At 36.1% G+C, this 25,529-nt stretch overlaps 1 protein-coding gene and 3 non-coding genes across 4 annotated transcripts; all 4 read right to left on the bottom strand.

The window, feature by feature from the left end:
• Positions 1 to 2: 2 nt before the first annotated feature.
• Positions 3 to 82, bottom strand: TRNAL-UAG (transfer RNA leucine (anticodon UAG)). Its single transcript has one exon. It is a non-coding gene; the product is annotated as a tRNA-Leu (tRNA).
• A 15,796-nt stretch (positions 83 to 15,878) lies between these two features.
• Positions 15,879 to 15,958, bottom strand: TRNAL-UAG (transfer RNA leucine (anticodon UAG)). Its single transcript has one exon. It is a non-coding gene; the product is annotated as a tRNA-Leu (tRNA).
• Positions 15,959 to 19,256: 3,298 nt separating this feature from the next.
• TRNAL-UAG (transfer RNA leucine (anticodon UAG)) lies at positions 19,257 to 19,336 on the bottom strand. The gene has a single exon. It is a non-coding gene; the product is annotated as a tRNA-Leu (tRNA).
• Positions 19,337 to 20,685: 1,349 nt separating this feature from the next.
• LOC104906413 (protein HOTHEAD) lies at positions 20,686 to 25,024 on the bottom strand. Its single transcript, XM_010695154.4, has 5 exons — positions 24,583 to 25,024; positions 23,509 to 24,150; positions 22,391 to 22,788; positions 21,121 to 21,683; positions 20,686 to 20,940 (listed from the first exon to the last, which is right to left on the bottom strand). The coding sequence occupies exons 1-5, from the start codon at positions 24,659 to 24,661 to the stop codon at positions 20,904 to 20,906; spliced, it is 1,719 nt and encodes a 572-aa protein (XP_010693456.2). The 5' UTR covers positions 24,662 to 25,024; the 3' UTR covers positions 20,686 to 20,903.
• Between the last annotated feature and the right edge of the window lie 505 nt (positions 25,025 to 25,529).

Here is a 25,529-nt window from a genome sequence, read left to right as displayed (position 1 = left end):
TTTGACAGCTGTGGGATTTGAACCCACGCCCTTTCGGACCAGAGCCTAAATCTGGCGCCTTAGACCACTCGGCCAAACTGTCGGATGTCAACTTAACTATAAACCAAGCAAATACCTAGTAGGGGTCAGATGAGAAATAAAAAAAGCATTTGGTTTTGAGAAATAAAAGAGCTAATCTATACAGATAGGGCTGGCAAAAACTGACCCAACCTGATAACCCGACCTGAAACTGACCTGAAAATTCCGGGTTTGGGTTGAGATTTTCGACCTGAAAAAAAAAATGGGTCGACCCAACCCGACCTGAAAATATAATGGTTTAGGTTCGGGTTGACCTTTTTAACCTGAAAATAACCCGAAATGACCTGATTTAAAAATAACTTATATTATTTTAGGTTAGCCCTTAGCCGGTTAGGTTATAATATTGGTCCAAGCCCAACTCACTTCAACCTGAAAATTTCGGCTTTGAATGTTGAATCTTAAACATGTTACATGTACATTAGCTTTTTGAATTAAGTTGGCAGTTTTTTATCATTGGATATTTAGATTTTTATTTCAGGTCATTTTGGGTCGGTTTCGGGTCAACCCGAAAAATATAAGGTCGGGTTTGGGTTAGGATTTTCAACCTGAAATATAAATCAGGTCGGGTTTGGGTCAGGGGTAAGTGACCTGAAATACAAATCAGGTCAACCTGAAACTGACCCAACCCGACCTGATTGCCAGCCCTATATACAGATATATTAAAAGACGTGCAAAAGATCGTTTATGTGCCACGTGGCACTCTCCTTAAATTTCTAATGCAAATGCTTTATGTTCATGTATACTCCTCACTTTTAAAAAAATGTTAGTGAAAAATATTGAAAACGTGACCTTTGAAATGAAAAGTAAGCGCTTAACCATCAATATACTATGACTTTGTTGTTTAATGTTTGAAATAAAATATGATAAAGTCTTGTAATAATTATAGTTAACTAAAAAGACTTAACAAGTATATACTCCCTCCGTTTTTTTTATTGCTACATTGTTGTATGCACAACCATTTATGTCATGTCACTTTCAAATTGGAGTGTATTTTTTGATCCATTTAATGTAAAATAATGAGAAAACGTGAAAAATAGTATTTTTGGATCGAGAAAGAGAAACAAATATAAAAGTATCAATTTATGGTGGGCCAAATAAGAAAATTGTAGAAATTTAAAAAAAAAAACAACCATTTAAGGAAAATGTACCAATTTTAAAAAACGGAGAGAGTATATCTTTAACAATCTTATTACGTAACTTTCAAGAGAATTTGATGTCATATTCTCTTACCACAATTTTTTATGGTATTGTTTTCAAACTCAAAGCTTTTTTTTTTACTTATCACGTCGTGACGTGAATTTCTCAATTTCTTAATGGACAAAAATTACGAAAAGTAGCAGAATAAAATATGAAATAAAAAATAATAACATATTTGTTTATTGTAACTGACCCGAGGCATCGCCCGGGCAAAAAACCTAGTTATCTTCTTACTTTATGCTAAATTGTTTCGTGAACACCGATTTGATGTTATGCAATATTCTCAATGAACGATTGAACGTAGCATACCACTTTCAAGTAGTACAGAATCATTTGGATGTTCATCGTACTAGTCTATTAGAAGTGATAATGGATCAGAGATGTGTCGGGTGAAACTCTATTCGTCAACAATCTATCACCACCCGATTCATCCATCACTCGATTTACCCTTCATCCATATCTGATTCACCCATCATCAGGTGATGAATCGGATGGAACAAAGATAAGTTATACAAATGCAGTTTTCGCACTTTTATACTCAAAATCAAGATTTGAGAACAACTGTGATATGTCCTAATAGTTGCTTCTATTATATCACTTTCTAGTGACAAAATCACAATTCAACCCAAATGTTACAAATAGACATCAATGATCAAACTATTAATACTTATTGACATATATATGTATGTATGTAAAAATTTATTATATTCTTTCTCCATTGTGAAATAAGTGAAACGAGTCTATCAAAAAACTCTCACATAAAAGAAAAAAATATTTCAATTATTTCAAAACGGATGAAATATATATAATTATATATGATGGGTGGTGGGTGGATGGATGGGTCTAGTGATGGATTGGATGGACCAACATCTGAATCCGACCCGATCCATCAATCACACGTTTATCATATGCATAACTTTGGGTTTTCATCCATAAATTTGATTGATTGGGTGTATGGTTATCTGTCGAATCGCCAACCCTGCATCTTATGGCCTTATTATCTATGTCAGATTTGTCATAGTTCGCCTTATGGATCTGGTATAGTTAACATTTTTTTTACAAGGAAAGACTTGCATTAATTAAAAAATGAAGTACAAACTAATGCTAATACAACTAAACATACAACATATCAGACAACACTAAAGGAGCTTCATTTGTTCTTAGGTACTATATGAGAAAAAAACAAACTATTACATGCCCAGTCCACCTTAAACTTGTCGCGAGCGATGATAGGTATGAATTGGTTATATGTCTTATTGACGAAGAATTGAAACGAAGGGGAACCTGTCGAGATACGAAACCGAGATGATCTTCGGAAATGGATTCTCGCGTCTCATCTAGCATACGCCAATTTCTGCTAGACAATAAATCCCAAGGTCCTTGAACTAACAGATTTAGCTCCTGGGATTATACTGATTGAAGTAACAAAGTCATATTATTTGGTGACTTCCGACCCTTCTGCAAGGGTAACCAGAGCTTAGTTTCACAAGACTATAACTCAAAATGCATATAGAATGATGCTTGTCCCATATTAAATTGGAGGGCCTTTCACAAGACGCATTTTTGAACTATGATGACTTCGAAAGGTATCACATGAACCTAGGGCGAATTATAGTGAAATAATTCACCCAAATTGCGAATTCGAAGATCCAACCGTGCAATCTTTGTCCTATAAGAGCTAACCAACAGGATTAAAGTGACAACCTCCTCTCATCTTACCCAATATTTGAACCCCTAAAGTTGCATAATTGAATCTGAATAAACCTGAATTAAAGCTTAAACAAAGAACATAAAACGAGACATACGACGAAACAAACAAACCCCTGAAACATAAAATCACGCCGTCAACAACACCACCTGACTTTCAAAACTGTAAGTAACTTTCACATACCAACTATTGCTTCCTTAGTGAGCCAGTGAAACATACAACAGCTAACACTAACGGGGAACAAGACACTAAACTCTAAACCGTGACATTAAAGTAGGGGAACGGGGAAGAGGAATCTAGAAACTAACCACTTCGAATTCGAACCGCGGATGGGGGAAAGGAAACCCAAGGCACCGAAATCAGGGGAGTGGGGAAGGGGCAACTAAACCTAGATACTTTGATAAACTAAAAAGGTCGGGGACGGGACGGGAAGCTACCGGCACGCGTTTAATGAAGATAGAGGACGAAAACTTAGAGACCCTTAGGTGGGGTGGCGCGACTACGAGAAGGGGATGGGCGAGGCGACTGCATGGATGGGGGAAGGGATGACTCTATGACGGGGAAGGGGATAAGGAAGACCGTCGACTACAAGGGGTGGTCAAGGGAGACCGTCAAAAAGTAAAAATAGGGGAAGGAAAGGGGAGACACTGGGGATGACGACGGAGGACGCAGGAGCAATGGAAACAACCCGAGAAAGAAAATGGAATGACAACAACGATGTTGCTAGGCTCGCTGGCGACGAGGTTGAGGGGCTAGCCACCAGCAAGCCTATGAAGCGACTATTGTTTGTGTGGGATTTAGGGTTTCGAGAGAGATTTTTTTAGAGTGAGAATAGCCTTGGTAGGCTTGGGGGTTGAGAGAGAACGCACAACATTTTGAAGACACTTCAACGGTTCAACCTACATGAAGTCGATAGTAATTACGGGTTTTTCACTAAATACCCACGACAAATTTAAAAATTCACCATATACCCTCAATATTCCAAAAATTAACCATATACCACTGAGTTTTCGAAAACGTTCACCAAATACCCTTTTTATAACTTTCGTTAACTTATCGTTAGCGTTATTTACGAGTTTGTCATCATTAAGCCCTAACCCTAACCCTAATCCTTACCCTAACCCTAACACCACCCATAACCCTAACCCCTTGGTAGCCCCCACCCTTCCCCCTCCCTCACCGCCGCAACACCCTTGCCCCTCCCCCTGTCAGCACAGTCCCCCTCCTCCTTCATGCTCCTCCTTCGCACAACGCTGACCACAGCAAGTGTCACACAACGCCTTGGTCGATGCCAGATTTCCTTCTTTGCTCCTCCTTCAGCGCACACAGATCTCTTTCTTCGCTCCTCCCAAAGAAACGAATTCGGCAAAACGACGGTGAACGAAGAGGGGTGGGGGAAATCGTCGGTGAACGAAGAGGGGGGGGAATCGCCGGTGAACGAAGAGGGGGTAGGGGAAATTGCCGGTGAACAAAAAGGGGGTGGGAGAGGGGGTGGGGCTGGGCTGGCTGGCAGGGGGTTAGGGTTAGGATGGGTTAGAGTTTACATTTAGGGTTAGAGCAATGATGGTAAATGATAGATTAAACCTAAATTTACTATAAAAAAACTATATGATCATTCAGAACCACAAGGTTTAGTAGAGTGTTGAACTGCCAGTGCATGATATTATAATGAGAATCCAACAAGCATCATTCACTTTTTTATACAACAATATAAATTCTTATATGATATTATTCATTTTATGTAAATCATTAGCACTTAAACAGTACAACATTTATTATTTATCATATAATATTATTATTTCAATAAAAGAATATTAAGTTTATTTTCTTTTTTCAAAAAGAAATCTTAGTTACCTTACTTCACTTATTTACAAAATGTCATAATTTTAAAATGATTCATTACTCCCAAGTTGGAACTAGGAATTTCTCATCTAATGATTGATCATGTTTTACCAATTGTACATATTCATTTCATTGTCAAAAATTTAGCGTTTTAGGTTAAAGGATTTGTTTGACAATCGACTATTGGCTGGTTTGACTGGCTGGAATCATTGGTTGTATGTATTGGCTTTTTAAGTTAGTTGTTGTAAAAGTATTTGGTTAAATTAGTTATAGTTGTTGGATGCTTATTAGAGGGTTTGTGGGCCAACAAGCCAATCCAAAAAGCTGCTCAAGACAACTTTTTTATTTTGGTTTAAAAGCCAGTTAGCCAATAATCAAACATTTTTTTGACTATCTAACTAAATTAAAAAGCCAAAAGTCAATAAAAAAATCACTTACGAAAGATGGCAAAAATCTTAGGAGATGGCGTCTACATCATACCTCTTATGGCGCGCTCTCCAACAAAAAATAAATGTTTTAGCGTCAAAGGTTTAAGCAGTTTAACTCATAATACTCCCTCCGTCTCAATTTAGTTGCTACATTTTGACCGTAGGCACTATTCACATCAAAATGTTGACTACCTTTTTCTCCATATACATAAGAAAAAACATAGTTATGTTGGGTCTTGTTTGATTCATCCTAATTTGTATTTTCCAAATATACAATTTTTATAATTTTTTCATATATAACTCAAGATATTGGTGTTTGAAGTTGCATCTCGTAAACTTTTTAACAAGCACATGTAGCAACTAAATTGAGACGGAGGAAATATTTTTTTTTTGGCGCCAATAGAGTAACTTTCCCGCGCTTTCATTCATGAAAGTTCCGTCCTCAAATGCACTCTATGATTCTCGCTTTTTTACCTTCTTCTATTTCCCCTTTGCATAATTATCCTTTTTTACACAACAATATCCTGAGAAAATTTACAGAGTAGTAATTTCAGTTTTTGATATGATCAAATACACACGATTTTGCTGAATTTCCATTATTGAGAAAATATCTGCTCGATTCAAATCATTGAAAAAGGTAAATCTGTTTATATTACTTTCAATTTATTTAACATGGGAATGTTTATGTGACATTGCAAAACCTTTGATTATAGTAAAAAGATCAGGATTTTACATAGTGCACGCCATCTGTTTGATAAAATTCCCCACTGAAAATTATGATGAGAGAAATGAAATCAAAAAAAGGGCAAATTGAATATTTAGATAGAATATCAGAACTCCCAGAATTTATCCTTCATCTGATTCTCTCATTTCTTAAAACTGAAGAGGCTTGTAGGACAAGCATATTGTCTAAACAATGGTATAATGCTTGGGCTTCAATGCCAATTTTGGATTTTGAGCCTCAGTATTTTGAGAATTTGTATGCTGCAAACTGGTATGATGAGGAATTGGTTCAAATTTATGTGGGATACATAGATAAAACTATGCGAAGATACGCCGAGGAAAAGTATTTCATAAGGACATTTCGCCTCGAGTTCCCCAGCGTTGATAAAAAGTTAGCACCGTTTATTGATAAATGGGTGGGAATCGCGGTGCAGAACAAAGTCGAGGAGATTGATCTCAACATTTCAGAGGTAAATTCGCCAGATTATAGGTTGCCTGAGATTGTATTTTCCGCGAAATCATTGAAAGTGTTGAAGTCTTACAATGTGGTGCTTCCATATTATGGGACCATAAAGCTCCATTCACTTCAATGTTTGGAATTGAGCAATTCAACAATAGACGAATCTATTCTTCAGCGTATCGTCTCTATCTCTCCCTTGACTGACTTAAAGCTTGAGTTTTGTACTGGCCTTAAGAGTATTTCACTTCCTGGGTTAAGAAGCGACTTGCATGATTCGTACGTCAAAGCATCAAGTCTTAGAAACTTCAACTACTGGGGAAAGTTTTCTTGGCCATTTAATGTAGATGTGGGTGCATTGAAGAACTTGAGGAGATTAGAGATTTTTTATGCACCTGTCACGGATAAATTTGTTTCATTGCTGGTATCACAACTTCCATCGTTAGATAATTTAATGCTTTTTTCATGCTATATGCTAAGGAGTATTGAAATCTCAAGTAAATGGCTGAAGAAATTTACAATTGTCGAGTGCGATGAGTTGGAGAAGGCAACGATTGATGCTCCAAACTTGCTTTCGTTTTGGTATAATGGTCAACCAGAGCTCTGTTTGTCTATAATAAGTCCCCAAGTTCATTGTGATAGTCACTTATATGTGTCGGTTACGTCTGTTAGCATCAAATGGTTCATTGCACTAAAAGAGTTTCTTATCAAATCCAACATATTCAACGCTCTGGAGCTGGACTTAACAGGTTGTGAATCTCAGGTATCAAATAGTGGACATCTTGTAACCTCCTTTCACTTGTATTATACAACAATAATAATTCTGGACCATCTAATAAAATCATTGGGAAATTTTATATTGGGTGGTGGTGAAGGGTGATGCTTGTTGAATTGTTGTTGACTATTTTTGTTGTTTCAAGAACAACCCTTACCACCCAATAGTGCAAATTATATCTCTATAAGACAAAGTTCTTATTTTGTAGCTTAATATTACAATATCAGAAAGATACTAATTCTGTTAATGTGGAATCTAAAGATTGAACTTGAAGTCAACTCACTGAAACTTGCTGCTGGATCATCTTACAAACTCCGAGAGTTGAAGTTACACTACACGTGCTATTGGGTGCTCACCGAATCTTCTCTTTCAGCATTTCTGGATGGTCTATTTTGGAGTTGCCACCCTGATGTTCTAACCATACACACAACAATGGAAGTAAATAATGGGACTTCCCAGGTATGCTATTTTGCATGTTGATCTGATTCGATCTGTGTATTTTGTGTTCTTATGAGATTTTGAAAATGAAATTGTTCCTTTCATTTTATAGGAGATACAAAATTTGCACTTCCCCTGTTTTTGACAGCCAGGATTTAACACTCAATGCATTGTTTCACCAAGTGAGTTTTTGCTGGAGATTTTAATAAAGTAGACAAAGGCAAGCCATGGACTTATGCATGGGAAGCCAAGAAGACAAAAATTAACTTGCTTGCATAATTACTGAATCAAAAGAGGCCTTTAAGATAGGTGTTGCATGAAGCAAAATGAAACTAAAATTAAGCAATTGACTGAGGACAGGTGAACATGTACCCACTAATAGTAACAAACTTAACAAAGGAATTCGATGTCATTAACCCACTGTATACCTCCAATAAGATAGAAAATAATAAATTAAGTCTTCGTGATTCTGGAGCACTTCCAATATGTTTCTTTGGATGGAAAACATTGTCAATTAAAATTGATTTTCCATTGAAAATCAATCTTCAACAGAAGATTGATTGTGAAATAGCTTTCCGTTGTTTGTTTCCCCACAGTAAAAGTTAGCAAGGAAAGAAAAATGAAAGGAGAGATATGTGATGGATGTGAGCAGAGAAAGAGGAAGACGAATCATAGGGAGGACCGAAGGATCATGTGACATTGCTGTTGGAGATATAATGCAAATAGAAGTTGTGGTATAGACTAAAAGGGCCATGTTGTATCTGAGAGTTCAGATTTATGAAACTTTTCAGTTACAAAGTCTAGGGCCATGTTGTATCTGAGAGTTCAGATTTATGAAACTTTTCAGTTACAAAGTCTATTCCACTCTGTTTTAAATGTGTTGTAACAGCTGCTTATTTCTCTCCCCTAAATCTGTTTTCTTTCCTTAAATATAGAGAGCTTTTATGGATGATTTTTCTGGTTTAATTTGACAGATTTAGTTTGGCAGATTTCTCTCCTAAAATCTCTCTTCAGTTACACTTTGTTTTTGGCTATAAAAAGTGTTTGCTGTCCTCAGAATTTTACAGAAAAACATATATTCTTCCTCTCTTCTTTCTGATTTTCTCTATCTAGTTCTGAGCATTTCTATGAGTTCTTAATTTCCCTTATTTGAGTGCACATTAAGGGAATAGCTGTGTAAAATCTTGGGGGGCAACGCCACTTCCGATTGCACCATAGTCGGGGCGAATTTTGCTTCTAAGACAGTGTTTCCAACACGTCACAGCTTCTATCACATTAATCTTTTTGGCCCACATTGTTATCCATTTTCTGTTTTTACAGAGCTATATTTTTCTACAATTTAGAAGCAAAATTTTCATTCATCTGCAATTTCATATCATGGATTCATCCTTGTTCAAAACTCTTCCTGATCTCTCAAACTAGAAGCGCTTGATGGTACTAATTACAAGCGGTGGGCTCAAAAGCTCTTGATCTTCTTTGAACAACTCGAGGTTGATTACGTCCTCTCAACTGACTGCCCTCAGCAAGCCACTCCAGCCGCTGCTACTGTTGATGCTACACATTCTGATCTAGATGGTCAAATCGCAAAATACGAAAAACACAACAAATTCGTTAGAGGTCATCTTCTGAGTCATATGACAAATGCCCTATTTGATCTTTTTATTAATAATAAGTCAGCAAAATCAGTTTGGGAGACCTTGAGAAGAAATACGGGACTGACGATGCCGGAAAAAAGAAGTATGCCACTGGAAAGTGGTTACAGTTCAAGATAGTTGATGATAAGCCAATCATGGACCAAGTCCATGAGTATGAAAATTTAGTTGCTGACATCCTAGCTGAAGGTATGAAGATGTGCGAGGTGCTGCAAGCCAATGTCCTAATCGAGAAGCTTCCTGATTCATGGTCTAACTACCGCAACCATCTCAAACATAAGAAGCGAGATATGTCGCTAGAAGAATTAGTCAGTCACATGAAGATTGAAGAAGCCAACAGACTAAAGGATAAGGACTCTTCTTCCTATGAACTTTCTGTTAAAGCTAACCTTGTGGAATCTTCTGTTTCTAAGAATGACAGGTTCAAAAAAGCTACTGCAAACTTCAAGAAGAACAATCAGAATACCTCTGAGAAATTAGGAGTCCAGAATAAGAGAAATGGAAATTTCAAGAAGAACATTAATGGAAAAGGTGTCAAAGGCAGTGGCTGCTATGTATGTGGAAAACATGGTCATAAGGCTTTCCAATGCTACAACCGTCAAGATGCTGCAAAAAATGGACAGAAGCAAGACAAGAGCAAATCTCAAGCTCACCTAACTGAAGATCAGAATGAAATTATTGCTGCAGTGGCTGAATTGAACCTAGTTTGCAACAAAGCAGATTGGATCATTGACACAGGAGCTACCAAACACTTTTGTGCAAACAAGGAGCTGTTCGAGACCTTTGAAGAAGCTGCAAACAGCGAGCAAGTCTTCATGGGAAACTCTAGCAGTGCTGAAGTCTTCGGTAAAGGAAAGATCTCTCTCAAATTAAATTCTGGAAAAACTTTAGCATTGCATAATGTGCTTTATGTGCCTTCCCTACGTAGAAATCTGATTTCTGGTGGACTCCTTAATAAGGCTGGAATTAAGTTAGTGTTTGAAGCTGACAAACTTGTATTGACTCGTAATGGGGAATATGTGGGGAAAGGGTACATGTCGGGGGGATTATTTGTCTTAGAGACTATCTGCGTTGTTGAGTCCATTAATAAAACTTCTACTTCTGCTTACTTGCTTGAGTCCGTCGATCTTTGGCATGGTAGGTTAGGACATGTAAACTATAATTCTTTGAAACGTTTGCAAAACATGTCTTTAATTCCTAATTTAGTTGGGAATGGCCAAAACAAATGTGAAATATGTACTGAGGCTAAACATTCCAGAAAACCTTTCAAGACTGTCACTAATAGACAAACTGAATTACTTGAACTGGTGCATACGGACTTAGCTGACTTTAAAAATACCATGAGCAGAGGCGGTAAACGCTATTACATTACATTTGTTGATGATCATTCTAGATATACGAAAGTGTATCTTTTGAGAACCAAAGACGAGGCGGAACAAAAGTTTTTAATTTTTAAGGCAGAAGTAGAAAATCAATTGGAACGTAAGATAAAGAGACTTAGGTCCGATAGAGGCGGTGAGTACGGAACAACCTTTTTAAAGGAATTTTGTGAGAAAAATGGAATTATTCATGAGTTGTCTGCTCCGTACACTCCCCAACAAAATGGCATTGCTGAAAGGAAAAATAGAACTCTCAAAGAGATGATGAATGCTATGTTAATAAGTTCAGGCTTGCCAGATAACATGTGGGGGGAGGCTTTACTCTCTGCTAACTATGTGTTAAATAAAGTACCCCATAAGAAGCTAGATAAGACCCCTTATGAACTATGGAAAGGCCATGGACCCAACCTAAAATACCTAAAGGTGTGGGGGTGTTTGGCCAAAGTGGGTTTACCTTCCTTTAAACGGGAAAATGTTGGACCTAAGACCTTTGATGCTATATTTGTTGGTTATGCTGAAAACAGTGCTGCATATAGGTTCATGCGCATAAATGATAGATCAATGTGTGAATCTAGAAATGCTGATTTCTTTGAGCATGTTTTCCCTTTAAAGAAAAATGTTACTTCTCATGAGTTGCCCGTGTCCACTCGCACTTCCTCTTCTATGCCTTTAGTTGTGTATGAAAGACGGAAAAGACGTAGAATTGAAACTAGCTCGGGACCTGGTTCTTTGACTACCTTTCTGACTGAACTCAATGATGTGGATGAATTAGATGAACATGTTGTATGCTTTCACTTGTTTGAAGATGAGCCTAAAAATTTTGAAGAGGCTATGAGTTCTATTGATGCTAGTTTTTGGAAGGAAGCCGTTAATAGTGAAATCGAGTCGATTACATCTAATCATACATGGGAACTTGTTGAGTTACCTAAAGGTAGCAAAGCTATTGGCTGTAAATGGATCTTTAAAAGGAAAAGAAAACCTGATGGTACAGTTGATAGGTACAAGGCAAGACTAGTAATTAAAGGTTTCACTCAAAAATTTGGTGTTGATTTCTTTTACACTTACTCGCCTGTGACTAAGATCGCCACTATCCGTGCTCTTCTTGCATTAGCTTCAAGTTATAAGTTGATTGTACATCAAAGGATGTAAAAACTGCTTTTTTGAATGGGGACTTAGAGGAGGAAATTTATATGGTACAACCTCCTGGTTTCGTAGTTCCGGGACAGGAAGAAAAAGTGTGTAAGCTAAAGAAATCTTTGTATGGATTGAAACAAGCTCCAAAACAATGGTATGAGAAGTTTCATAAAACTATTTTGAGTTTTGGATTTGTCGTGAATCGTGCTGATGCGTGTGTGTACTCAAAAATGTTTGGTCCAAATTGTGTGATTGTGTGCCTATATGTGGATGATATGTTAATTTTTGGTACACACATTGATGTTATAAATGAAACTAAAATGTTTCTTTCTTCTAAATTTGAAATGAAAGATTTAGGTGAAACTGATGTAATTTTAGGTGTTAAAGTCACCAAAACTAGTAATGGGTTCTCTTTGTCTCAAGCTCATTATGTAGAGAAGGTGTTAAAGAAATTTAACAGTTTTGATGTTGTGCCAGTTAAAACTCCTTATGATCCTAGCATTCACTTAAAGAAGAATAAGGGTTATAGTGTATCACAATCTGAGTATGCTAAGATAATTGGGAGTTTAATGTTTCTAATGAACTATACTCGACCTGATATAGCCTATGCAGTTAGTAGACTTAGTCGGTATACCCATAACCCTAGTAAAGATCACTGGAATGCTCTTAGGCGTTTGTTAAAATACCTTAGAGGTACCATGGATTGGGGTTTGCATTTTGTTGGGTTTCCTGGAGTATTAGAAGGTTATTGTGATGCAAACTGGGTATCTGACAGTGATGAGGTGAGTTCCACGAGTGGATATGTATTCACTTTATGTGGAGCAGCGATCTCTTGGAAGTCTTCTAAACAAACTTGTATTGCCCGGTCCACTATGGAGTCCGAGTTTATTGCTTTGGACTTGGCCGGGCAAGAGGCGGAATGGTTGAGAAACCTACTAGCTGATATTCCATTGTGGGGGAGACCTGCTCCCTCTGTATCTTTGCATTGTGACTCACAAGCTGCTATTTGTGTTGCCAAGAACAGTGCTTATAATGGCAAAAAGAGACATATACATGTTCGACATGAATCTGTGAGATCTTTGATAGAAAGTGGTGTAATTACTATGGAGTATGTGAGATCTGAGAGGAACATAGCAGATCCATTGACTAAGGGACTAAACAGAAGACTAGTCCTAGATACGTCGAGGGGAATGGGGTTGAAGCCCGTTAGTTGAGGAATTCATGGTGGATACCCGGCTTTGTTTAAACAAGGCTTCTTGTGGACTAACGAAGCCATGGAAAGACTCATTTCTCTGTACTCTTCCCATTCCTATGACTTGTACATTTTGTGAGGTTAAGCTGTTTAAGCTTTTAATGAATTCATATCCCAGGGTTTGGGTGGTCCTATTGAGACGGACTTGATGAATTCACCGCCTTTATGTTGAGAGGTTGAGCAAAAGCTCTTAATGATTTCATATCCCAGGGTATGGGTGGTCTATAGTGATAGGCTTGATGAAATCACCTACTTGAGTGTGAAGGTCTGGCCACCTTCTATGAAAAGACTTTGGCAAGTTTTTCCTAGAGCACTCATGAGCATCCCAAGTATAATGGCCATTGTTGGTAAGTTGGTTATCGCGGAACTCATACTGTTCAAAGGTGAGATATGTGTTGTTGGGAGTTATTTCTTGGTTAAGAGAGTTCCAGATTCGTTCACTCTCTTGATAAAGAAGTTGTCCAAATTTCACTATGTGTTGGTTCAATCGCTAGATACCAACACTTAAGTATCAAGCCTTTTAGATGCTCAGAACTGTTTTTGTTTTCCTTTGCATTAGTGGGGGATTGTTGGAGATATAATGCAAATAGAAGTTGTGGTATAGACTAAAAGGGCCATGTTGTATCTGAGAGTTCAGATTTATGAAACTTTTCAGTTACAAAGTCTAGGGCCATGTTGTATCTGAGAGTTCAGATTTATGAAACTTTTCAGTTACAAAGTCTATTCCACTCTGTTTTAAATGTGTTGTAACAGCTGCTTATTTCTCTCCCCTAAATCTGTTTTCTTTCCTTAAATATAGAGAGCTTTTATGGATGATTTTTCTGGTTTAATTTGACAGATTTAGTTTGGCAGATTTCTCTCCTAAAATCTCTCTTCAGTTACACTTTGTTTTTGGCTATAAAAAGTGTTTGCTGTCCTCAGAATTTTACAGAAAAACATATATTCTTCCTCTCTTCTTTCTGATTTTCTCTATCTAGTTCTGAGCATTTCTATGAGTTCTTAATTTCCCTTATTTGAGTGCACATTAAGGGGAATAGCTGTGTAAAATCTTGGGGGGCAACGCCACTTCCGATTGCACCATAGTCGGGCGAATTTTGCTTCTAAGACAGTGTTTCCAACACGTCACAGCTTCTATCACATTAATCTTTTTGGCCCACATTGTTATCCATTTTCTGTTTTTACAGAGCTATATTTTTCTACAATTGCTTCATTTGGAGGAAACAAATTTTCCATCCTTGGGATAATATTTTCTGTCCATGGGAAAACTATTTTCCACCCTTCACAGTTCACACAAATTAAGTAAATTAGGAAAACAACTTTCTATCCTTCACAAACCAAACACTGTCTTAAAGAAAATTAAACGTGGACTCTGAAGTGTATTACTTAAATGGCAAATTATGGTATTGTTTTAACCTTTATGAATGATGATCATCTGATGCTGCTGGTGTTGTGCACAAACTTGAAGTAATGAGCTAATGTGGTGTTCATTTTCTTTACCACCCGTATGCAAAATAATTCTGTTGTAAAGAGTCACTTGTTAGTTCCTGTATTTTGATAAAGCATTGAGATTTTAGTTTGTATCAATAATTTGTTAGATAATCACCCTTCCAGACTGTTTCAGAGCCCTGACTGTTTTATTAGTTGCAAAATATCCTAAAACTAAATATACTCAATAATTCAATTACTATAATAATGTATCTTCTGTGTATATACATGATTTTGATCCTTGAGATTCAAAATTCTTCCATTTTCATGCTTTTACTTTTCCACTGACTTCTCTTCGCTAAATACATTTTCATGCTTGTACTTTTCCATATGTCTTTGTTCTTAGATCAAAAAAATTCAAATGATTCTACCTTCCATAAGAATAGAAATCTAATCATGTTTGGTGATGGATGTTTTCTTTGCTTGATAGTTACTCAAATGTGTGAATGGAGTTGCCAGTTCAACAAATAATGTATCGTACCAAATCTTGAGCACCATAAACTCCACACTTACCAGTTGAGTTTTGGAAAAAATATAGTCTACTATAAGACTATAAGTTAACCACAGTTTAATATTAACATATGGTTGCTGTCTGCCTGTCTTAATAAACATCAGGTTAACTTTATCAGCTACCCCAATATAGACATTCAAAGCATTATGAGATCGGTAAATTACCCTGAAAGATCTGCAAGGTCAAATTTTTATCTTTATTTGTTTATCTTTGTTTTGTAGTTGCTCTTAAAGGCTTTGAGGGACAAAGCAAAATGTTGGAGGCATCCCTTGAAACACATTGAAGTTGAAGATGTCGATTTCTCTGGGTTACTCTCGAGTTTTGATTTGGAAATCAGGTTCAGACTGTACTGGTAGTCATGTCAGACGTATGTAGGTGATTTGGTTTGATCTTGGTGCATTTTAGAATGGTCTTCTTCTGTCAGAAGCATTGTGATTATTTGCTTCCTTCATTTTTTGAGCGCTCGCGATAGATAGGGTGACTGAGGAACCAGAGTACCAGACGCTTCTCTTTTAAATGATAAATATCTAGTTTGAAGGTCCAACAAATATGACATAGATTCCATCTTTCATGACCATTTATATGAGCTTTTGATCAGGCTGATGTTCTGGCGAAGTATTGTGTGCTTTTGACACCAGATGAGTCTCATATAACTAATTAGAGCAATCTACAAGCCTTTTGTTTATTATTTTTTATCAATTTGGTTACAAGCCTTTTGTTTAGCTTTTTTTTTATCAGTTTTGCTGCCACATGAAAAGGAATATACATGAGTTAATCTTGCTGAGAAAATGTAGACAACAAATAATTTGCAAAAATATTTGACAGCTGTGGGATTTGAACCCACGCCCTTTCGGACCAGAGCCTAAATCTGGCGCCTTAGACCACTCGGCCAAACTGTCGGATGAATATAAGTGTGTTATTATATTATATTACCTGGAGGAGATCAGATTGTGGATTTGGAAGCTTATTTGAAAGGAGAGCTACTTTCTTTATCCTTTATGCTTCAGTATAGCTGCGGTTATATGAATACTATATTTTTAATGACCCTTTTCCATTTTCAAGTATTGGGTTATTATTAACGCGTTTGGTGATGGTTTAATGGTGTTGGCATCATTTTTACTTAATGGTGTTGGCATGATATTTATGTGATCATTTTTACTTAATGATTTTGGCATCATATTTTTGGGATCATTTTTACTCTTTATAAGAGAAATCTCTAAATTTCTCCCTACTTGCAAGGGATTTGAACTTATCCATGTAAAGAGGAAATTGTATATTGTTATCCTTTTATTATTAACTTCTCTATATAGTACCATCTTGAGGCTTTCAATTCGACGTGGTACCCTTCAATTTTTGACATATCTATGAGATACTATCTCAAATGATTATACTTCCTCTTACCACCCTAATCACACACTACTCACCCAGTTAAAGTCATAGCCAGCACTATCATCATCAACCGGATCCATTAGGCCCCTTTTTTGCAGTCCATTAACCATCCATTGCTACTTCCACCAAATTTAATAATAATGACTGGTGGATTAAATCGATGCTCAAAGAGGTCTGCTTGGTGACAAATACAATAGTGGTGGTGGGGATACCAAGTAGTACTTGGTCTAGTGGTAAGGAGAGCACCCCTTCAACCTCCAGGTTGGGGGTCCAATCCCCACTAGAGGCACTTTGAGGGTAGGGATTTCCCTTATCCTTCCCCCTTACTCTCAAGTGTTTGGCCCATCAAAACTCGAGCGGAGTTCGAGCCACTTCTTACAAAAAAAGAAAACTAGTGATGGTGGCCGGTGGGGATTGTAGGAAAGTAGCTAGCGGGTAATTAGGGTAGTAGGAGGTAGTGTAATTATTTGAGATGATATGATATAAAAATATCAATAAATAAGGGATACCACGGGAAATTCAAAAAAAAAATGTCAGTATCACTAGGAAAAAGCAATGCTTCGTTACGTTAACTAAGGTTGTTCAGAGTGCGGTCTAGACCGCACCAAACCGCAACCCAAACCGTTTTTTTGTGGTTTGGGTTGGTTTGCGGTTTTAAAGTTACTGTTTGGGTCATGATTTCAAGCAAACCGCGGTTTTGCGGTTTAGGTTGGGTTTTAATTTTTGTAAACCGAAACCGCACCGTAAATCGCAATTTTATGTGATTTTTAAAATAATTTTTCTAAATACACTTAACAAGGTGGCATACAAGTATACAACTGAAAAAAATAAGTTTGAGGTAAAGAACTTGAAAACTTTTGATAAATTATTATTTATGTTTAATTATTTAGGGAACTTCATATTTATTTGGACTCTTTATATTTATGAACAATTTCTTTTACTCTTAGATTACAAAATTAATGTCGCGGAGGAAAAAAATGGTTAAACTGCACCAAACCGTTTTGCGCGCTTCGGTTTGGGTTGGTTTGGACAAAAGTACGGTGCGGTTTGAGTTGGAAAAATGTCAAAGTGTACATTTGCGATTTGGGTCGGGTTACATCCCAAACCGCACCAACCCAAATCCCGAACATTCCTAAAGCTAACGTTAAGATTTCCATTAATTTCTTACTAGCACCATATGCACGCGTAATTTTAATTTTAACATCAAAAAGTATTAAAAAACTAACTCAAGAGTGTGATATTTATGGTGAATATTGATAAGTGTTATGATTTTTTTATTTGCATTGCTCTATAAAAAATATTTTCTCCAGAAAAGAGTAAGTCGAGGTAGGATATGTTATCTTGTACTCCCTCTGTTTTTTTTTTATCTTTCTCACTTGGAATCTTGACACTATTCATGCTTAGAGAGAATCTTCTCAAATGCTCTCAATTTATAAGAAAAAACATAGTCATGTGGGATCTTGTTTGATTCTTCTCAATTAGTACTTTATTAATATTCAATCGTCATAATTTTTACTAATATATAATGAAAGATATTTAAGTTTTAAAACATGCATTGGAAGACGCGCACAGGAAAGTGAGAATGATAAAAAAAAAACAGAGGGAGTATTTCATAGAATATTCAACAACTCTCCTTTTAAGCAATGATCTAAGTTATGTAATTTATTTATTTAAATATATGTAGACTTTATACTCTATAGGTGTATTTTATGAGTATTAGTTCAATTTAATTTCAATGGATAATAGAGGTTTTTAGGCATACTATGGTGAGTAGTGATTCAATAAGAAAAAAAAGTATAAAGCAATATTATCATATGATATACTTCCTCTGTTTCTAAATAAGTGCAACACTTCTTGTTTTCACGTTTGCCAATGCATTATTTTAACCATTAATATATTCAATTATCAATAAGTAAAAAATATAAAAAGTTGATATTAAAAAAATTCACATTCAGACGAATCTAACAAGATCCCATATGGCTATGTTTTTCCTAAAATGTAAATCACCAAAGCTAATTAAAGTTTAAACTGTGAATAGTAAACACTATGCAAATGTTGCACTTATTTAGAAACGGAGGAAGTATGTTTTTATCTTTATTTATTTACTATCCCAACTAATTGTGAGCCTCAAACAATTTAAAAAATAAATATTCTCTAAGTTTCTTAATTCTTTCATGGTTTCTTGATGCATGTTATTTGGAATTGTTATTGTAACTGAGAGTTTAGATTGTAAGAATCTATAGAAATATTTTTTTTTTATAATTGTGTGAAAATTCATTTAGTCATCAATTTATATTTTCAATTGTGAGTTTCCTCTTTTTACACATTTTTATGTATTTCTTTTTGGTAATTTGAAACTTTCTTTGTTATCCATATTTGTAATTGAGAAAAGAATTAAGAAAATCTTTTCTTTACTATTTTTTGGAAGATTAAGGATATATAAGTATTTAAAAAAAGGGACACCATAACTCCCCCTTGACTTATATAATAGAGATTTTCAATTATTTAGACTTACATTAGAAAGGGGGGTAAATTCTCCGACTTTAATAGGTTTAACGTAATGAAGCAATAGGGTAAATTTTTTAATATTTTTCCTCCTAATATTAGTATAAAGAACTAAAAATAAGTAAATAAACCAAAAAAATGTTGACTTATTGAAGGGAAACAATATAGAGGACATAAAAAGTTTGCTGGTACAACTTGGAAGAAAAAAAAAACCCACTAAAAACACACAACTAGTCTATAGAAAAAACCCAAAAGTAATTTTTGATGAGAAAATGTAGACAACAAATAATTTGCGAAAAAAATTGACAGCTGTGGGATTTGAACCCACGCCCTTTCGGACCAGAGCCTAAATCTGGCGCCTTAGACCACTCGGCCAAACTGTCAGATGTTAATCTATCTATAATTTGCAAACATAAGATCAACTAATCACGTTTACTTTCTAAAGTTTGACTTTTCCTAGTCTCTTTGATAACGGCTTTGAAGAAATTCGATCCATCTATCCTTGGATGCCTTCATGTGGGTTGATAAGGGAGCTATATTATTGTTTGTGTCGTGGCCTTTGGGGAAAACAAAGGCAACTAGTCTTTACCTTACCCTAATTTCGCTATAAATCTCTTCAAATTGCTATCCGAAAAAGGCGATTTGGTACGTACAAGTGTTATACTTTTAAACTACTTGAACAATTAGGTAGCAAATTGCGTTCTCATATCCATTGCCGTGTTAGGTACCGTGAATTAGGACAAATCTATTCACTATATCAATCTTGGTAGATTGACTGCCTAGAAAATAAAATTTAATTTCCTTTTACAACTATACATGTCATGCATCACATAACAAAAAGCAAATGGAATGAAATCTCCAGTTCATGGACATCATGGTACACTACTTTCATGCTTCTCACAATTTTCATTTTAAGTTTCATAGATCTAAAAATTGTATGAATTTTCAATGTGACTGATTGTTGTAACGCACGTAAAATTGTATGAATTCCTGCTAGATCTAAGGCTTATTAAACTTAGTTGTGGTCTAATGAGTCGAGTTATGCTATTAACCAATGCTTATTACATTATTGATTGCAGTATATTTTCATCTCTAGCTGAGTTTTTGCTGCCAAAATATGGATGTGTCGCTTTCCATCAGAGGTGTAACAGGGCCAGGTGAGGCTGAAGACTGCAGTAACCATGGTATTATAAGGCTTGCTTATATCTAAACAACATTGCTATATCAGTAACTTAAACTTATTGTTCTGTGACTGCTGCATATGCTGCATAACTGTGTATGCTCTGAGCTAGACTGTGTGCAAGTACATTGTCCATCTGATTGCTATAATTGATCGCGTTGTTCTTCGTACTGCTTCTGCAGCTCTTTGATCATTCCTGAATATTCTTGTCTCCTTCACTATAAGTACTACGAGGCTTGCTTTATTTTTGGTATGACCTCCAGTGTTGAAGCTACACAGGTATTAGTTCTTCTCTGGTAACACATTCACGTACTATGAGGCTTGCTCGTGATTGAGGCAGTAAGTTTTTTTTCTTGATGTCTTGAATGTACTTGCCTTATTCAAGCTGCTAGAATGCAGATTTTGCTTTTTATTGAATGATCTCATATATAAGAAATGTCAGTAAATTGAATGCCAGAAAGGGTACAAGGATCGAACTTTAACCAAACATGTGAAGTAAAATTTACATGTACGGAGTCCTGTGATCTAATATTACAAAATACAAACTATATGTTCTTCAAAATATGATTTTATTTTGAATAGAATAAGTCATATGTTTTGTAAAGATCTGGTTACACCAGACCAAATGAGAATGTCGTGTAAACAACCACATTATAGACAATCAAATTCTGGGTCCTTTTTTTTCTGACAAAACAAAGAATCATGTATTCTTCTGCTTCCTTAGACAAAGAATCAGGTTTTCTTCTGTTTCCTTCTCGGCCTTTTTAGTCCTATCGTCTTTCTGCTAGAATCCTTTGTCCCATATATCTGCATGGCATGACAACATTATTCTAGTAAGCAAACAAGCAGGGGAAATTTATCACTACAATTACAATCTGACTCATGTAGCTGACTCTCCGTCTATTGGAATTAAGGTTTTGACATTGTTTATAGTGGTAAAATGTAATTACTGGTTAATTCATTATTAAAGTATGACCAAGAATATACCTTCCAAGCATCATGACCGTTGCCTGAGGATTGGTTCCTGGAGACTCATAGAACGTAGACCCATCAATCACTCGTAGACCTACTGTTCCAAGAACCTTATAATCCTTATCAACAACTTTATTAACTTGACAACCTCCATGATAGTGCCATATTGTCAATACTGTATCAATGCAAAATTGCTCCAAGGAAAGTGCAGTGCCAAAATGTCTAGGCCGTAAGTTTAGAGGGAAGTTAACCACGATGTTTATGAGTGATTGTACTGTCATTCCTGGTACGCGGAACTGTGAAAATGGTTCTGATTCTATAACCTTTATTATGGTTTCCATTCCCATAACACACTTTTCTAGGTCTGCTGGATCTTGGAAGTAGTTGAATCTTACTGCTGGATTATCATCTGGATCTAAAGTTGTTAGATGTAGATATCCTGAAGAACGCAGACCAGATATCTTTTCTAGGAGAACTCCCCCATGGATGGTTCCATTTAAAAGAGAATGCATGTATTCAATTGCTTTATCTAAATCATCTTGTGTAGTTATCACGTTAGGCCCATCGGATTGACTAGCCTGCACATTTTCAACAAATTCCTGTCAGTGTCCATATTTCTGATAAGGAACCCCGTTAGACAGCTACAAGTTGTACTAATAAATTTCCGAGGCTAAGTTTGATAATAATGTTTGATCCTCTTTGCTATGTCATACTATTTATTTTTGTGTAGGATCTTTTTTGTTATTACATTGTCATAATCTTCTCTAAGTTGGTCATTATCATTGTGGATCACTCTTGTTAGATGCCAATTTGTAAAACAGTGTACAATACACTCAGTGCACCTTCATTCTATTAAATTCAGGAGTTTTCTGATTTATCAATCAGTTGAAAGCAAAACATACTTTTCCCGAAACATAAATTCAGTATTATCTTAATCATTGTGCCTTTATACTGTGAAGTCCAGAAAACTCTTTGGGGGCCCTGAGGTCCCATATTTCTGAAACATATTCGTTCCCAAAATTCCAATGGTTTTCGTGCTAATCAAGCTCAGAAATGGCTGGAACTTGAGGTTTTCCTATCTTCGAAACGTTTCTGTTCCCCAGCTTCCAATTTTATGCATACATAACCATCAAAAAGTGATCTTCTAACTTGACCCTCTACCCTTGACTATGGATTTGTAGCTATGATAGTATTGTCATAATCTTGATTAATACTTGGAAAAATCAACATTTCTCCGTTCCTGTTTCTTTATTAAATGAAGAGGGGAGATTTTGAGGAATCAAACCTGGGAAGCCAGCATCTGAGCAGCAGCAGGAAGGTTCTGCATAAAAGCCCGGATATTGCTTGAGCCACTTGCTGCTTCAATGTAACTGTCAAACTGAGTGATTCCAACAGCTTGAATTAGGGATGTTTCGACACCAACAGGAGAAGGAACGAAAAGGATATTCATGGGATTATCAGCCATTCCTTGGCCAACCTCGGGCTGGTCTAACACGACTTCGATGCCGTGGAACAAGAGCTCAGTAGCTGGACCAATCCCACTTAGCATTAGCATTTGTGGGCTACCAAGTGCACCAGCTGATATAATCACCTCATTCTTGGGTCCTGGTCTTAGAAATGCTTTGTGCATTACTCCAACTGAATCCTTGAATACCACTCCAAATGCTCTTGGTTTCCCAAGCTCTGCATCAATATCAACAAAGTCATTAGATGATGCTACAAGATCTCGTCTTCTGTCAGAGGGTCTGATCGAATGTGTTCGATTAGACCGCTTAACTTTATACCCTTCTTTTTAACTAATGAGTACATATCTATGCAAAATCTTAAGTTACACTTTTTTTTTATGTAGCAATTTAGCTTTTTACCTTACTTTGTAACATAGGATTGTTGATTTTCCTACTGTAATTGTTGTCTTTCCTACGAATGTGGCATAGATATAGGCCAAGTTTATTGGAGTTACTCTATAGATAAGTCATTATATTCTATGTTTCTCGGACTTGGGCTATGTTACTTATAGATATGTCATTCTTTTCTATGTTTCTTGGACTTGGGCTATGCTATTGCGACTCTATATTTCAACTGAAGTACACTTGTTGGATTTTTGACACTCGTATGTGGATTTGGAACTTATTTTGGACCAAAATCCTGGGAATTATCATTGACACTTCTAGTTGAATCCAAGTAACATAGGGTTTGGGTATCGGGAACACACTTGATCATTTTATACAAATCCAAATCTTTTTGTTTCAAAATGAAGTTCTAATTGTCAGTAGCCATGTTGGAGTCTCGACTTTCGAGGACCCATCATGGGTACTAGACTGACATATTGAAGAGTCTAAGTAACAGAGATTTTGTAGGTGTAACAGAAATTGTGAGTAAACAGAGCAATAGGAGAAACCTCACCTTTTCTACTGAACAAGATTTTCTGAGCTGTTGCATAAAGGTAAACTGTAGCACGTCGAGGATCTGCATACTCTAGCAAATCAGCAGCAGTATGCCTGTAACCACTTCTATCAAAGATAGTCCCTCCAAATTTTGTACCACGAATGTGGTCATAAGTAAATCCATTATAAGGCTGCACTCCTGCTTGAAGCAATCCATTTTTAACTGCAGTCTGAAATTGCAGCATAGGAGGCTCAAAAGCCACCTTTCTCTCAACCCAAGCATAAGATTGGTTCACCAAAGCGTAATCCCATCCAACCCTCGCCACATATTCCGGGGGAGCCCTTGTGTAAAACCCAGCATTGATTGCAGATCCTCCACCTAGGACACGAGCACGCGCGTTTAGGACTCCGTCTTCAGACACGAATCCTTGAGATGGTGAAGCTGGTGAGACATTAGCTAAATTAGCTCCGAACGAGCCTATGTCTTCTACGTTCTTGTTTCCATAAGGGACACCACCTCTTTCTAGCAACAGAACAGTTGCACCATTTGAAAGTGTTGCTGCTAGTGAACACCCGGCTGTTCCCCCACCCACAACTATGTAATCAAAGTAGGAAACTTGAGGAGCTAATGTTGCTGGTTTAACAAAGGTATAATGTGGGGCTGCAACAAGTTTAGGATATTAAACAACCACTATAAACTCAATAAAAAGAACCATAATACTTATGATGTAAGGTTGTTTATAATGTTTTTTTTCTGAAGCTGATCAGTTAATCTCCTAGATCAAACAACAGCAAGCAAAACATATCTCGAATCTGGATAGTATACACTATATTCAAAAGATTATAGTGTTTAACTAGGCATATATTATATACTCACAGAAATAGAATGAAGAGGAACAATACTATTATGTAAGATTATAGTGTTTTTTACTCACAAAAATGAAATGAAGTATGTTTCTTGTCATATTTTTTATGAAAAGATAAAGTCACACAACATTAGCTGCTAAGCTCCAATGTTACTTAATAGTTAATAACTTAATATACTTTCAAATGGAAATCCAAAAAAAAGAAAGAAAAAAGAGAAATTAATTACCTTTTTCAGCAGAAGAAGCAAAAAAGATTGAAAATCCAAGAACAAAAACCAAGACAATTCTGCAGCACCAAGACTCCATGAGCTAGTTATGAACAGGTTTTTTGTGCAGAAGCAACAAAATATAATGGGAGGCAACTACTCCTCTTTAAATACTCTAAAAACACAATGTAGCAAGAAATTTTAGTGCATGGTTTTGAGGTAAAAAGAACTTCTCCTTAGTAACTCTCAAAATAAGGTAATTGTTGTTCAACCACATTTGGGTTTTGAGACTTATTCATCAAAAGATTGCATTAACTTTGCTAGATTCTAGTAAAACCATGCTTAATGCACATTTCTTCCCCCTTAGCTCGCACCATATTTATAATTTCTCACTGAACTTCATTCATAGAAAATTATTCAACACTTTTTACTAATTACTAGTACAGTACACAGCAGATGCAGGAGGTTATTCATTGTGGGTTGTTAACCGTTGAAGTTGGTTCAAACCTGTCTCTTTCTCCTTTATTATTATTATATTTAGTTAATTTCTCAGTTTTACATTTTCTGTTTATATCAACAAAATAAATGCATATTTCCAGATTAAGAAGAACTATATTGAATATTGAATATACTTTCTCTTTTTGCTGATATTGAAATGTTTTGTATCTGTTAAAAACTCGGAAGTACTCATTTTTCTACTCCTTATGTAATCAACAAGCATTGTACTATAATCTTGAGGTTGTGGGATCAACTTTAAAACTTGAGAGACACTTTGAGGGCGAGGCTCTTTACTTTCTAAGGGTTTTACATACATAGGTAGATGAGATTAATGTATAAAAGGTTCTAATACAATATAATACATAATACTTTTATTACTACCCCAAGTAGAAACTTTTGAAAAAAAAATTACTCATGTTTAATTTGGCTTGGATGGAGACTTCCTTTTGGGGAAATGGTAATTTCTTTTA

This window comes from Beta vulgaris, chromosome 3 (assembly GCF_026745355.1).
Source record: "Beta vulgaris subsp. vulgaris cultivar EL10 chromosome 3, EL10.2, whole genome shotgun sequence".
Lineage (NCBI taxonomy): Eukaryota > Viridiplantae > Streptophyta > Magnoliopsida > Caryophyllales > Amaranthaceae > Beta > Beta vulgaris.
This window is presented reverse-complemented; position numbering and strand designations above follow the sequence as displayed.

Bases quoted from the DNA above. Each gene is read 5' to 3' on its own strand.
- LOC104906413 (XM_010695154.4), bottom strand. From the start codon at position 24,661: ATGGAGTCTTGGTGCTGCAGAATTGTCTTGGTTTTTGTTCTTGGATTT. The intron at 21,684-22,390 runs GTTTGATTCCTC...GAAAATGTGCAG, and splicing joins CTCAGATGCTGGCTTCCCAG to GCTAGTCAATCCGATGGGCC. The intron at 20,941-21,120 runs GTATATTCTTGG...CATGCCATGCAG, and splicing joins ACGGTCATGATGCTTGGAAG to ATATATGGGACAAAGGATTC.